Below are 13,513 nucleotides of genomic sequence, written 5' to 3' on the forward strand. Positions count from 1 at the left end.
TTCTGCTCTGCTAGCTCATAATTAGTGTGACTAAGGAAAGAACACTGTGGAGTTAAAAAAAGAAACACAATAAAAGAAGAGAGAGATCAAAGCAGCCAAATGATACTAAAAAATGTTAAAACTGAGCCAGTTACTGAAATCAAGATGGAATATTAACAGGTAGCTCTTCCCCAGGTACACATAAGTAACTCTCATTAGTGATAATGGACGCCCTGTGAGCATTCTAGGAGTCTATGCTTCTGAGTAATATTCTTTGGGGAGAGACTGCAGGCAATGTCTAGAGCGGTTACAAAGGTGGAAACATAAGCAAATAAAGATTAATCAAAATGCTTTTTTTTAAAATTTGACCTACTATAAGACTTTATATCTTCTTAGAGCCCTCAAATTATAAGGCTTATTCTAGGAAATCCAACTGCTCATTACAAATCTTGTTTTCTCCCCTGCTTCCACAGGCTCCCTATTAAATATTTGTACTATTTATTCATGTGTACACACACACACACACACACACACACACATTTAAAACTAGTGTGAGATGTTGAATAAAAGTCATAGGGACTTTGGAGAATGATAGATTTGGCTTGAGTTTCTGCTCTTCCACTTATTAGCAGTAGGCCTCAATTTTTAATCCATTAAATGGAGATTCTAATAGTAATTACCCTGATCACTCTTCTGAAATTTAGATAGAATGATGTATCAAAAGCACATGGTGTTCAGCCAGTACCCTTAAGAGTTCATTATTAAAATTAGTGATCTGAGTACTTTGAAAAATTTGAGACTGAATTGAGTCCTCAATAGAAGTGAAACCAAAGACAAATAGATTTTTCTTCTCTTTGTACGAGATTCTGAATAAGATACTCAAAATTCTTATAGTCTCATTCGGTCTGAGCAAAACATAGTAAAAGATACTAACAAACCACACCTCCATAATGTGACTGTGTAGGACAGAGCCTCACAAAGTGCTTAATTGAATGGTAGGAATTCTTTCACTTAAAAAGAAACACTTGTTCTTCTCATTTAGGGTGAGAACATAGTGAACAATTCATTGAGACCAACCTTGGGGTTTGGTATAGATTCCTTTTCATTGTACATTGATAAAGTTGGTGAAGTGGATGCATTCAGACTGGACAGCATCTATTTTTTGTCTCAAAAATCTATATTTAGTCTGGGATATCCAATGACTTGTGAATTGAATCCCCTGGAACTGCCTCCCAGGATCTCTGGGTTCAGGGTCATTCTCTAGCCAGTATGGATCAAGACCTGGTGGCAGGAGACATCTCCCACATTCAGCCTGGCCTCTAGTGAAATGTGGGATAGGAAATCACATCAAATTAAAGCATGGACAGAGGCCCAATATATCTCTAGATGTTTGCACTAACTAGCTATTCAATGGTGATGGTTTGCTGATACTGAGAACTCTGAAAAATTGGCTAATCATCCCTTTCTTTCGTCCCTGGAGATTCTGGGGTCATGCAGTAATAGAAACAAGCCAGTTTCATTGAAACACTAATTTGTTCCTGCCTTCTTAGTATGTTCTCAACAGAAGCATCCTGGGCTCAGGCTGTGTCTTTCAGAGTCCAAATACTTGTTTTATTCTCCTGACATTTTGTTCTGATCTCTGTTGACAGTTTCCATCCTCTGGTGTGCACACTGTGTAGTCATTTCTTTTATTTATAACTAATGCTCTTTACACAGACTCACTGATTTGTGATCTGGTCACACTTGCATTGCTCTAATATAAAATCTTGTCTTATTCTCTAGCAGTTTTTTTCATCCATGACATTTATTTAGCTCCTTGCATTTACATTTTGCTTTCTCTCTTATTACAACTGCAGATTTAAAATGTCTGCATTATACCAGAGAGGAACAGCAGTTTCCATTCAGAGAGACCACTGTGAACCATATCTTATGATTTTAAAGCACTTTATGATTTTACAGAGCATCTTCACACACAGGATATCTCATTTGGTCCTCACAACAACCCTGTGAGGTAGGTGTTAACGTGACCATTTAACAAGGGCAGGGAAAGGAAATGAAGAGAGACACATAGACATACTACATGGAATTCTACAAGAAACTTAATGGTGTAAACCTTGGGGCTGTGTGTTAAAACCTGAAGAAAAGGAGAGCTGTGAAAATGTGGTCACACATTTCTCAGTACAGAGGCACTCAAAAATAACATGGGATCATCCCACATTTTTCCAATACGTTTTTGTCTGCCTTTCCCACTTCTTCAATTTCTTCCTCTTCTTCACCTACACAAAATAACTCTACTTCTACTAAAATATTTATTTTTCTCCAGAGTCTATACTTAAAGCTTAAAATACAGAGAGACTTGTTGTAATATTTTTTTTCAGCATCGTTTTATCATGTGTAAGATGTTTTTGTTTGAAATAGGTAATTTAAGGAAACACATTTTGGTTCAAATGTGTTGAATAAATTATCCAAAGCTCCACATTACCTTAGTTTTTTAAAACTTGAAAAATAATATGCTATAAGCTGGAGATCAGAAAGGAAGGTAAACTAAGAAAACTAAATCAATCTATTTTTTAATATTCTAGGGAATCTTTATCTCCTCTGAACACTTATAAAGTCCTGTTCTTTCCCCATAGAGCTCTAGCATGTTCTAATTGCCGGCTTGTCTGAATCTCTCAGGCACAATTATCTCTGCAAGGCCAGAGACAATGTCTATCTCACTAGTTGTTACATCCTGTTTCTGGATGAATACAGTGAACATATGTTAAGTGAATGAATGAATGAATGAATGAATAGATTTTCTTCTATGCCATCCCTAACCTTGGTTGAGAATAATGTTTTTAACTTAAAGAACCACATATAATCAGTTCTCATATGATCAATTCTCCTTAGGATCCGATGAATTAAAGAGGGATTAGCATGACTAAGAGAGTGAACAGCAGAGGGCTGCTGGTCTGGTACCTGAGAATAGGCCTGGGCACCCCACCAGTCACTGCATGGGAGAGTCAGGCAAGGGGTGCAAAGGGGATAGGGGTGATGGTAGTAGAGTGGAGAATGTATGAATGTGGCAGTGGAGACCCAAACAGCACCAAGGATCAGGAGAAGAAGCCAGTAGAAACCAGGCTTGACACAGGAACCAGGGTCATTTGGAGGAGTCACAAAAGGGATCTTGGAAGTCAGTTGTGTTGATGACCTGTCCAGAGGTGAAAGGCCTTTTAATTAGATGGAGTCAGAGAGTGTCCTGCCCAACCCACCTGATCTTAAAAGGGTCCTCCCCTAATATGATCAGGAAGTTGTACTGGTCCTGACATATATATAAAAGAGGAAAACAATGGTTATTTTTATTACATTTAAATTGTGTTTGAAACATACACAAATATATATTAAAATAATTCAATATGATCCTTTCATATACCACAGTTAATTAATTATGTGGGGAGCAAGTTATTTTTATTCAGCATAAGTTGGTACAACCTTTATGAAGCCATTTGTTAGAATTAATCAAATTGCAAAAATATGCATATAACCTTTGAACTATTGGTTCAACTTTGAGTAAATCCTATACTAAAAATTATTCTCACAATATCATGTATGAAGTTGTTGAATATTAGCATTATTTACTAAAGCCAAGCAAAATTGAGGGTTTAAGATTAGCAACTGAATGATTCTATTATGATAATTATGGAACAGCTGAATATTGGAGTAATGTGTGGTCATTCAGAGGAAAGAGAGCCATATATAGTGACAAAGACAGATGACAGACACATCAACTTAAACATGAAAAATATAGAGCGCGTTATATTAGATGTACATGTAAATGATTCTTCCTTTTAAAAATATTGTGAATTTGTGATATATATTCTTTGGGGTAGGCACAGAGAGGAATATGGAGGTTATGTACACATATATACATAAGTAGCCCTCTATGGCTTTGTCAAAGAAAGTATGCACATGAACTCCAAAATAGCCCTGAAAAATCTGTAACTGACAACATTTCCAAACATATTTGAAAAAAATCTTCCAAGCATTTGATAACCCCAGGTAACAGTAGACAGTGTGACTGTTCAGTTTACAGACAAAATAAATAAATAAATAAATAAGTTCCTTAGTTTCCAAACTCAACTAGAGTGAGTGTTTAGAAGCTCAGAGAAAGCCTCAGGGAAAGAAAATAAAGACAGAAAAAAAAAAAAAGTAAAGGTAGAGATAAAGATACACATAAAGCTGGGGAAGAGAGACTGACAAGAAGAGCTCAACTGAACTTAAATGGAGGAAAAGGACAAAGGAGAATAAGAAGAATTTTGTGTAAAAGTGACCATCTCAAAGGAAAAATACACAAAAAAGAGAACACAAAAGATATACTAATGCTCCCATTATCTTAATATAATCATAAAAATGATAATGGTCTCTAATATCAAACACTCTAAGAGATACACAATATTCTGAGTTGTTCAACTTTGAAAGATCCTGCTATTGGCTGATATTCACAATCATAACTCTACATTGTCTAAATGTGCCACCCATACATGGTATTAGGTTAAAAATCATTTTTTGTGAAAGCAGAGATATACTGGTACTGCATTTTTTAAAACAAGCATTACAACTAAAAATTGCAAGATTTTGGTACATCAAAGGATTTGCTATAATCTGTCTAAAATGCACCCCTGAATAGACTATGACTCTGTTCACCTCAGCTGTTCTCTCTCTCTCTCTCTCTCTCTCTCTCTCTCTCACACACACACACACACACACACTACATGCACTCCTAATGGTAAAGAAGCCTCGTTCCTCTTCATAACCCTTTCATTGTATTAATGAAAATTTCACCTAGACACACAAGAAATAATGCACATTTCATTTAACAATAAGATGACCTTATTTTTTGAGGTCCATTTTATAGATTCTCTACATGGCAACCTGGGGTCTGCATTCCACTGACAAAGATCCCAGCTGCTAAATCTATTCTGTTGTAGGTCTTAAAGTCTAGAATATGGAATGTGACCTTTTCAAGGTTTCAGTAAAACAAAACAAAACACCCTCCTCAGCCCCTGACCAACACAGCCTTCAGAGAATTAATCTGTCAGGGTTCTTGGGCTGTCTAAATTCCTACATATAAGGTTTCAGTTCGCTCAGTTTTAGTAGGTAAGGAGGCTGTAATTGTTTCTATTCATAAGCTTGATTTTCCCTCAGTGGATAGAAATTGACTTGAACAATTTTCTATGTGGAATTTTTAGAAAATAGTACTCATCACAAAAACAGAATACAAATGGGTAATGAGATTGAAAGAGTTGCATAATCTCATCTATTTGTTTTACTCCAATTAGCATGTTTTATTTGTAGAAAACTGTGGCTGGCTTCCACAGACTCTCCATGGATCAATGCTGAATTTCTCAACGTTTGTCTCAAGCTCAGACCACCGATATCACAATCTTATTGATTACAAAAATGCATAGAGAAAATGAGAAACAATAACTTACTGAATGTGCTTCCACTTCCTTTTTCTCCCTTTTGGCCCTTTTGTCCAGGATTTCCTTTAAAAAACAATAACAAAAAAAGAAATTGTTTTTTGGTACTAAGCACACACCCTCACTGAGCTGCACTTCCAGCCCCAACAATGCTGCATTAAATGGAGATAGGGCATCACCAGTCAATCTAAAATATCAATGTATAGCAACATGTAGATATTGCAAAATAATAATCATACGGATGTTAATAATAATAATAATTGCTATCACTTTTGAAAAACTATTGCAAACCTGGTATACTATCTTAAATTATCACAAAGGTGATGCATATTCCATTTTTGTAAAACAAGCAGAGCTGAAGTGTAAATAGTTTATTTTGTACTTATGTATTCTTATATTTTTCTCTTCATCTGACTGTGCCTCCCTACCATCCTGGGGACGCCCAGTATCTTGCACCTTATCCTAAACCTGACTCGATTTTTTCCTATTATAATTTACCTATCTCATTTTCCATTCTTTTATGGCTTAGCAGCCAAAGCACTAGGCTGTGAATGGATTGCTCAGAGTGTTTAGATTCTGACAACCTAGTTCCTGACAGAGGGCAAAAAGGTCCGTGCACCATATGAACCCCTAGGCTGGTCACTTTTGACTTCAAAAACCAGCATCCATTTACATAAAGATGTAGTACAAATATTATCATTTTATAGGGGGCAAGGATTTAAATAGACCTGGAAATATTGCTAGACCTTGATCTTTGCTAATGATTTGTAATTCACACACAGTTACATTTTTAAGGGATACTCAGGAAAACTTTCTTTAGTACTAACAAGTGATTTTTATGGTGAAATTTCATGACAGTAGCGCTGCTCTTGATTATTAATTCTTCCAACAGGCATCAAATATCTATCGTCTAAGGAATTACCTTCTTAGCATAAACATAGGACTGATTCTAATGATTTCTGGCTGAAGATCAAAATTTTGTTAACATTTTTTATTTCCCCCTAAAAAATCAAGTATCTCCATAATTCCATCCAAAATACACTATGGGATGTAGACTCTAGGGGATGTAGTTTAAAAACAATAGAATTTTGAATGATCCTAATAGTTTGAAGACCTCTATGTTGACTTAGTCTGCTCTGTTACTTAATAGAAATGTGGCTGACAACAGTCTTTCAACTTCTAGAGATAAAGCATATTCTTCTGTGAAATTTAAAAAGAAATAATTCTTTAATCGGAGAGTTGCCTTGAAAATGAGTAACAATATTTGCAAAGTACTTGTTCATAAGAGATGGGAGCTCCTCTATTATTATTTCCGTTATTTTTAAATCTTCCATAGCTTAGCTAGAATCTGAAGTTTTATTCTCAATGAATGAAAGACAAAGACCTTTTCATCTCAATTTAATTTTTGTGGCATACTTTTTAAAATTCCATTTAAAGTTGTAATATTATTTATTGATTAACCTGTTGATTTCTCTAGCTTATTTTGTCTACATCTGTGCTTAGTTTTGGACATTTGTCTTTATATGCCATTTAGAAGATTTCTTCTGACCTCTAATATATCAAATCTTTAAAAATGTGGTATGTAATGAGTATAAGACTTGAAGCACTTAAAATGTACAAATTATTTCCAATTGAATTTTATTTTGAAGATATAATGAAAGTCCAACTATTCTTATTAGAATAATATAAAGAGAATTTCTTAGTTTTGAATTAATTTACATATTGTTATTTTATTCTGTATCATTAAATTAACTTCATAATTTTGATCGAATAATTTCAAGTAGTATTAAATTGGCAAAACAAAAACCATTAAGTAACCCAAAGCCCACCAAACCTCTCTTATCTTTTTGACCTAAATTTGTCATAGTGCCAAATTTTCAGATGTTCAAGAGGAAAAATCTAAGAAATTAAAGGAAAAAAATGGTCTAGGGAGTTAAAACAAGATGAAACTAATCAGTACTAATTCTTTACAGAGAAGATAACATAATATACTGCTTAATTTCATTACTTCAGCATTAATTTCACAATTAGGAAAGAGAAAAAGACTGTGCATCATTCTTGAAAGTCTTTTTGCATAGCTATGTCTTGGATATTTGATTTAATGTTAATTTGTAGCTTTATAAAACTAGGAAAGTATAAAAAGATTCCAAAACAAAACTTTATTTTGAGTTTTCCTAGGAAGCTAAATGACCATTACTATTTCAGATGGATCATAGACAAATAGATTCATTTTTACTTTAAGTTTACAGTACAGTTAAATTATTTCTTCTTATTTCACAAAATTATTTTAAATTATCTTGTAACTATAAGTAGCTTTGAAATTGCATCAAATTTAAGGTTCTAAATATATTTGTCTATTGAATTCAAATTGCCCATATTGGAAATGAGATCCCTGATGTTGTAGATAATTTTAAACAAATTATGAACACACACTTCTTCCTATATTGCCCAAAGAGCCTGATTAAAGGTAGATAGTTTAGAGGTAGTTGGCAAATAAACACACCACTCATTTCAGATAATCACATCTCTAGTGGAGACTAATTACAGGTTGCTTATTTGTGGTTGTCATATAAAAACTGATATCATCAGCAACACTGCAACACATTTCTTAGAACTTCTAAAATCCAAAGCATTGACGAAACCTAATGTCAGTGAGCAAGTGGCACAACAGAAATTCTTATTCATTGGTAGGAATGCAAAACAGTGGAGTCACTTTAGAAGGCAGTTCAGCCGCTTCTTAAAAAATAAATATGTTTGCCATGCGATCCAGTAAATATACTCCTAGGTAGACTTTGGTCCATGCAAATACATGCTAATAAAGGGTTTGAGTGGTTTTATTAATAGTTGCTGAAACTTGGAAGAAACCAAGATTTATTTCTTAGGTAAAAGGATAAATCAATTATGATAAATCCATAAAATGCAATATCATTGAATAATAAAGAGAAATGAACAAACAAGTAATGAAAAGATGGAGAGAAACCTTAAATACATCTTGCTATGTGGAGGAAGCTTGTTTGAAAAGACAACGAACTGCGTGTTGCCAGCTGTATGACACTGTAAAAGGCAAAACTATGTTAAAGAGCTGAACCATGTTGATTATTAAGCATTAATAAATATAGAAAGAAGTTTATTGCACATGAAATAAGATTTCAGCATTTTGCCAACTGTGTCTTAACAGCGTTTGGCCAGTGTGGTTACAGGGGTATTTATATTTTGCTAGTTTGTTTTTCTTTGCCAGTCTTTCCACTCTGTTTGCTCTAAGATAGATACCATTCTTCATGGTGACTTATGATTGTATAGAGTGCATAAATCCTTCCTGTGTGTATGTGTTTTTAAACTATTTTCCTTCAGGACACAGAAGCTTTCCTCAGGTGAACAGAAACCAGCTTCAAAAAATTTTCAGACCACAAAATAAACTACATGTGTGTGCTACTATTCCTATTATGATGAGCAATTTTTTGTTGTCCAAGAAATTTTCAGAAATGATGATCTGATGTTTATTTGCATATTTGATAGCAGAATACACAGTATTAAAGTACCTGTCCTCCCCACCTTTCCTGTAAATCCTGGGAGTCCCCTTGAGCCAGGAAAGCCAGTTGCCCCCCGATCACCTTTATGACCTGGAGGACCTGCATGGTTAATAAAAAGAAAGTGGTTAACAGTTCATTGTTTACGTAGTTTTGAGGGTATTACAAATGAATATGAAATAAGTGAATCTCTAATTGAGGATAGTTTCTTTTCTAAAATTTCACTTGTGCCACTGAAAGATAAAATAGGTATAAACATTAGTGCATTTAATACATTTCAGATATTCAACAAATAACATAATGTTAGAAGTAAAAACATACAAGAAAAAATCTTGGAGTTTTGATTAGAAGGTTTATGTAATGAATCAGGAATCTTTTTAGATGACACATTTTGCTCTAACTGAAATGATGATTTTCTAAAAATTGAATTTTTAAGATTTGTCTTAGAAAAATTAAAACTCAGGCAATGAAAATTATCAAAGGATATTTATTTAAAAATTGGAGTACTAGTTCTTCAGTTAACTGCTTCATGTCTCTTAGACATGTTCTTACATATTCCATTATAATCCCATATAATGTAAACACACACACACATACACACAGACTTATTTATGGGTATATAGTATGTACATACATAAGTCAAAGGTTTTATATACTTAAATTAAAATTGAAATGGCCATTATTTTTACCCCATATCTATGGTGGCCATGAAAGCCTATGGAATAAAATATTATATTCTTCTGGAATAAAATTTTTCATCCTAGAGTTCAGTGATTGAAACAAACTAACATAAAATAGTTTATGTCTTATTTTCTTATTTTAAGTGTAATTATCCATCCATAGAGATTCCATTAATTCAATTTTCAGTTGAATCTTTTAGGGAGCCACATTAAAAGAGGCTTTATTAATTTCTTTCTCTAGTATCAACCTTTTAGAATATTGCCTTTAGTTCACAGGATTCAGGAGGAAGAATTTATACATATTTAATTTATTTTAAAAATCATTTCTTGAGATTCATTCACATAGACACCCCAAATTTGGCTGTCCCTAAGAAATGTTCAGTTTAAATATATTATTATAAATAGTAAGAAATAATATTCAACTCAGTGTAAAACTTTGATTCCATCAGAAATTAAGCATATGTTTTAAAAGAAGAGTTAACTTAATTACTCAATATATACTAATTTGTCTACATAATTATATTTATATATATATATATATAATATATATTCTATATATTTTGTAGTATATATTGTTTGGATTTTTTTATCATACTGTCTAAAAAAGTCTAACATATATTATCAGGGCAACCTGATATATATTTATACCTTCCTTCACTATAGTCATATCTCTGAATTAGCAATTATTATCTTCTAGGGGATACTGACTAGCAATAGGGGGCAGGGAAGAAGTGGAGGTTCAGCAATTGAACAGGGGGGAAGGGAAAAATAGGAATAGAAAAGACAGTAGAAGGAATCAGACATAACTTCCCTATGTTCATATATGAATACATGACCAGTGTAATTTCACATCATGTACAACCACAGAATGGGAAGTTATAATCCATGTATGTATGATATGTCAGAATACACTCTACTGTCATGCATAACTAAAAAGAACAAATAAAAAAAATAAAAGAAGCACTGACACTAAATTCTCTCATTTAAAAAAATTAAATATTTTATGAATCTTAATAGTGCACTGTTCACAAGTAATTCCTATTTCTACTGTTTTTCCATTAAGTGAACAAATATCTATTGAGCACACATACAGTGCCAGTCTCTGCATATTCTTAAAGTTTAAAATATCCTTATCCAAAAAGATCTTCCAACGTGGTTGCACAGTAGGAGAGACAGATGGTGAGATAAGCAACAAATAAATAAAGAAGGTAATTTGGGAAAACCTAAGCTCTGTCACCTACAAATGCCTTGGGATCTTCTTTAGAGAAGGAGAGCAGGGACCTCTCTTGATGGCTCATTGATTGTATCACAGTAACACTCAGAATGCAGCTGTTGGATTTATGGTACATTTTCTACAAGTGAACAAATACACTCCCAAATGAAGCTCATGGGATATTTTCATAGAAATCAATGAATTCTTAGACCATTATGGGAAAAGTTGAAGCAGATTCTATACGGTATAGAGAGTTATGTGACTTGTTGGTTTGAAATATAGCCCCTAACCATAAACTCCACTGTTGAGTTTTATTCCAGGAGACTGGATTCTCTGAGCCTTTCTGGTAGCATTCAGCTAATTTTCTTTAAGAATCTGTGCCAGCTTCTAACTCACAAACAATGTGAGTGTAATGACATAGACTTTCAGAGATCAAGTCACTTGCATAAAGTTGGCCTGATAATTACTCACATATATCCTGGATTCTCAGCTCTCCATTCAGACTTCTTTCTGCCATTGTGCTCACTAGCGTTCAAATACCATCTCTGGCATTTATCTGCTGTTCATTGACCTTGAGTGAGTCATTTTAGCCTCCCTGTCCTTCTGTTCAATAGGTTTATTATTTGTCTGTCCATCACAGACAAATGTGATGGCTAGAAGTAATAAATATAAAAACACTTAGAAAAGAGTCTATCATATAATGAACACTTCATGTTAGCCTTCTTCTTCTTCTCCTCCACCACCTCCTCCTCCTCTTTATTCTTTCTCTACTCCCATAACAAAATCATTATTTTCACCAACATTTTGTGAAGGCTACTAATTTAGTTATATTTAATAATATGTACACAATTATTAGTGGCATTGTTGGATTTATTAACACTATCTTTAACCTCCATAAGAAATCTGCTTTCAATACTCAGCACACAGAGAAACAGCCTGCAGCTGGCAAAGTTCCCTACTCAACATATATTTAGGGATTCTGTCTTTGTTGAAGCCTGAGGGAAAGCCCTTGCTGGAGTGCAACAGGGAAAAAGGGTTGGAGTGGAAGTAGAGAAATACATGAATATAAATATTAATAAAATATGGTTCCCATCTCCCAACATCCACAATCAAGGTAGACTCTATTTTCTACTACAGGAGCTTGATTCCCATGGTGGAAAACTTAGGCTATGCAAGAAAAATACGTAGTACTGGTGGATGATGAAAATTTTGTGCCCAGTGGAGACTTAAGTTCTCTCTCAAAGCATCATTTGGAGGGACCCCTTCCTGTGTCTATAGGTCAGGCTACCTTGCTATTTTTCCACTAAGTGTAAATATTCCATTACCTAGCCTACAAATTTTCCTTTGGAAACTAAGGAGGTGTTTCTTCTTTGAGCATTGTTGTCATGAGAGAATAACCATAAATCTGGTTTTCAAAAGGATAAGATCATCAAGAATCCTTGATCATCTCCCTGATAAAATTACTCATATTGTAAGCTCTGAAATTAGCACAATTTCTGTTTCCTCCACAATGTATTGCAGAACCCCAGGTATGGAAAAGGTGCTTAGTATAGAATTTTTCGGGTGAAACGGAGAGATTATACTTTCTTTGTGCTTCCAAGGAATTAGCACTTTAAAATTAATTTCTATTATATTATTTTGAGTTAAAGAATATTTTATTATAATATCCACTCTAGTGCATGACTAATAAATATGATGTATTTAATGTATTGGTTACTTAAGACCACTCTGATGACCACTTAAATTTCTCAGATATTCATATCACAGTTGTGAGTATAGGTGTTGACTTTGTCTAGCTAAGTTTAGTGCATTTAAATGGATGTCTAGGTAGGGGATTTTATGAACTTCCTCAATTCATAGAGCAGAATTTTTGTGACTGTCTACCATGCAGTCTTTAGTTCCTGATCTCAGTGTCAGATTTGAAGCAATTAGATAATCCAGCAGAGTCTAGAGAGAATACAGCAATTAAGTTTGGAAGAATCCATTAGGAGAGATGTTTCATAATTTGAAAAGTTTTGTTGCCATGAATGAAACCAAATGAGAATCTGATAGCCTAAAACAGCTGATTTATCACAGCAACAACTATGTCTAATTCTAATTAATGAGAGCACTGGGCAATACCTATTTGTGGAAATAAGCAGTAACAGCTAAACCAAACTGAGCCCTGGCTAACTGAATCCAAGAAGCTGTGTGATGTTGCCTATGGCATTAATGAAAGTGGAAACTTAAATCCCTCTTTCTGTCTTAAGTATCCACAGAATGAGCTGCAAAAGATGCTGCCCAAGATGAAGTCTGGAGCAGCAAGTTGTGGCACAGACTGGAGGTTTTGGTTGATTTATAAAAGCTTTGACCATTGCAGTTTGTAATAAAGGAGCCGACAGATCCTTGACAACAGTAGCTCTGGCAGCTGCTATAAAGCTGGTAACTTCCCCTGCTTATGACATAAATGTACCATTGTTAAGATCTGCTGAGCACTAGTCAACTAGAAGAATCTTTCTGAATAAAAAGTCTTACGTGATATCACTTTCAAAGGCACATCAACACCAACCCACTGGTACACACACACACACACACACAGGATACACACAATAAAACGTGGCAAGAGAGAGTCTTTAACAATATTTTAAAAATATAAACTGTATATATTGATTTTTA

At 34.1% G+C, this 13,513-nt stretch overlaps 1 protein-coding gene across 6 annotated transcripts in view; it reads right to left on the bottom strand.

Annotated features, from left to right (window-relative positions):
• The window catches only part of Msr1 (macrophage scavenger receptor 1), a 77,576-nt gene that overhangs the window by 26,813 nt on the left and 37,250 nt on the right, over positions 1–13,513 (bottom strand). For 5 of the 6 annotated variants that reach the window (XM_048791811.1, XM_048791809.1, XM_015486046.2 and 2 more), the window contains 2 exons: positions 8,978–9,067; positions 5,451–5,504 (listed from right to left, as the gene is read on the bottom strand). In XM_048791811.1, the coding sequence (XP_048647768.1) occupies positions 5,451–5,504; positions 8,978–9,067 (144 nt within the window). Of the gene's footprint in view, positions 1–1,906; positions 3,170–5,450; positions 5,505–8,977; positions 9,068–13,513 lie in introns of those variants that run through there. The other variant, XM_015486049.2, reaches the window with a different exon arrangement.

Source organism: Marmota marmota, unplaced genomic scaffold (genome assembly GCF_001458135.2).
Source record: "Marmota marmota marmota unplaced genomic scaffold, marMar, whole genome shotgun sequence".
Lineage (NCBI taxonomy): Eukaryota > Metazoa > Chordata > Mammalia > Rodentia > Sciuridae > Marmota > Marmota marmota.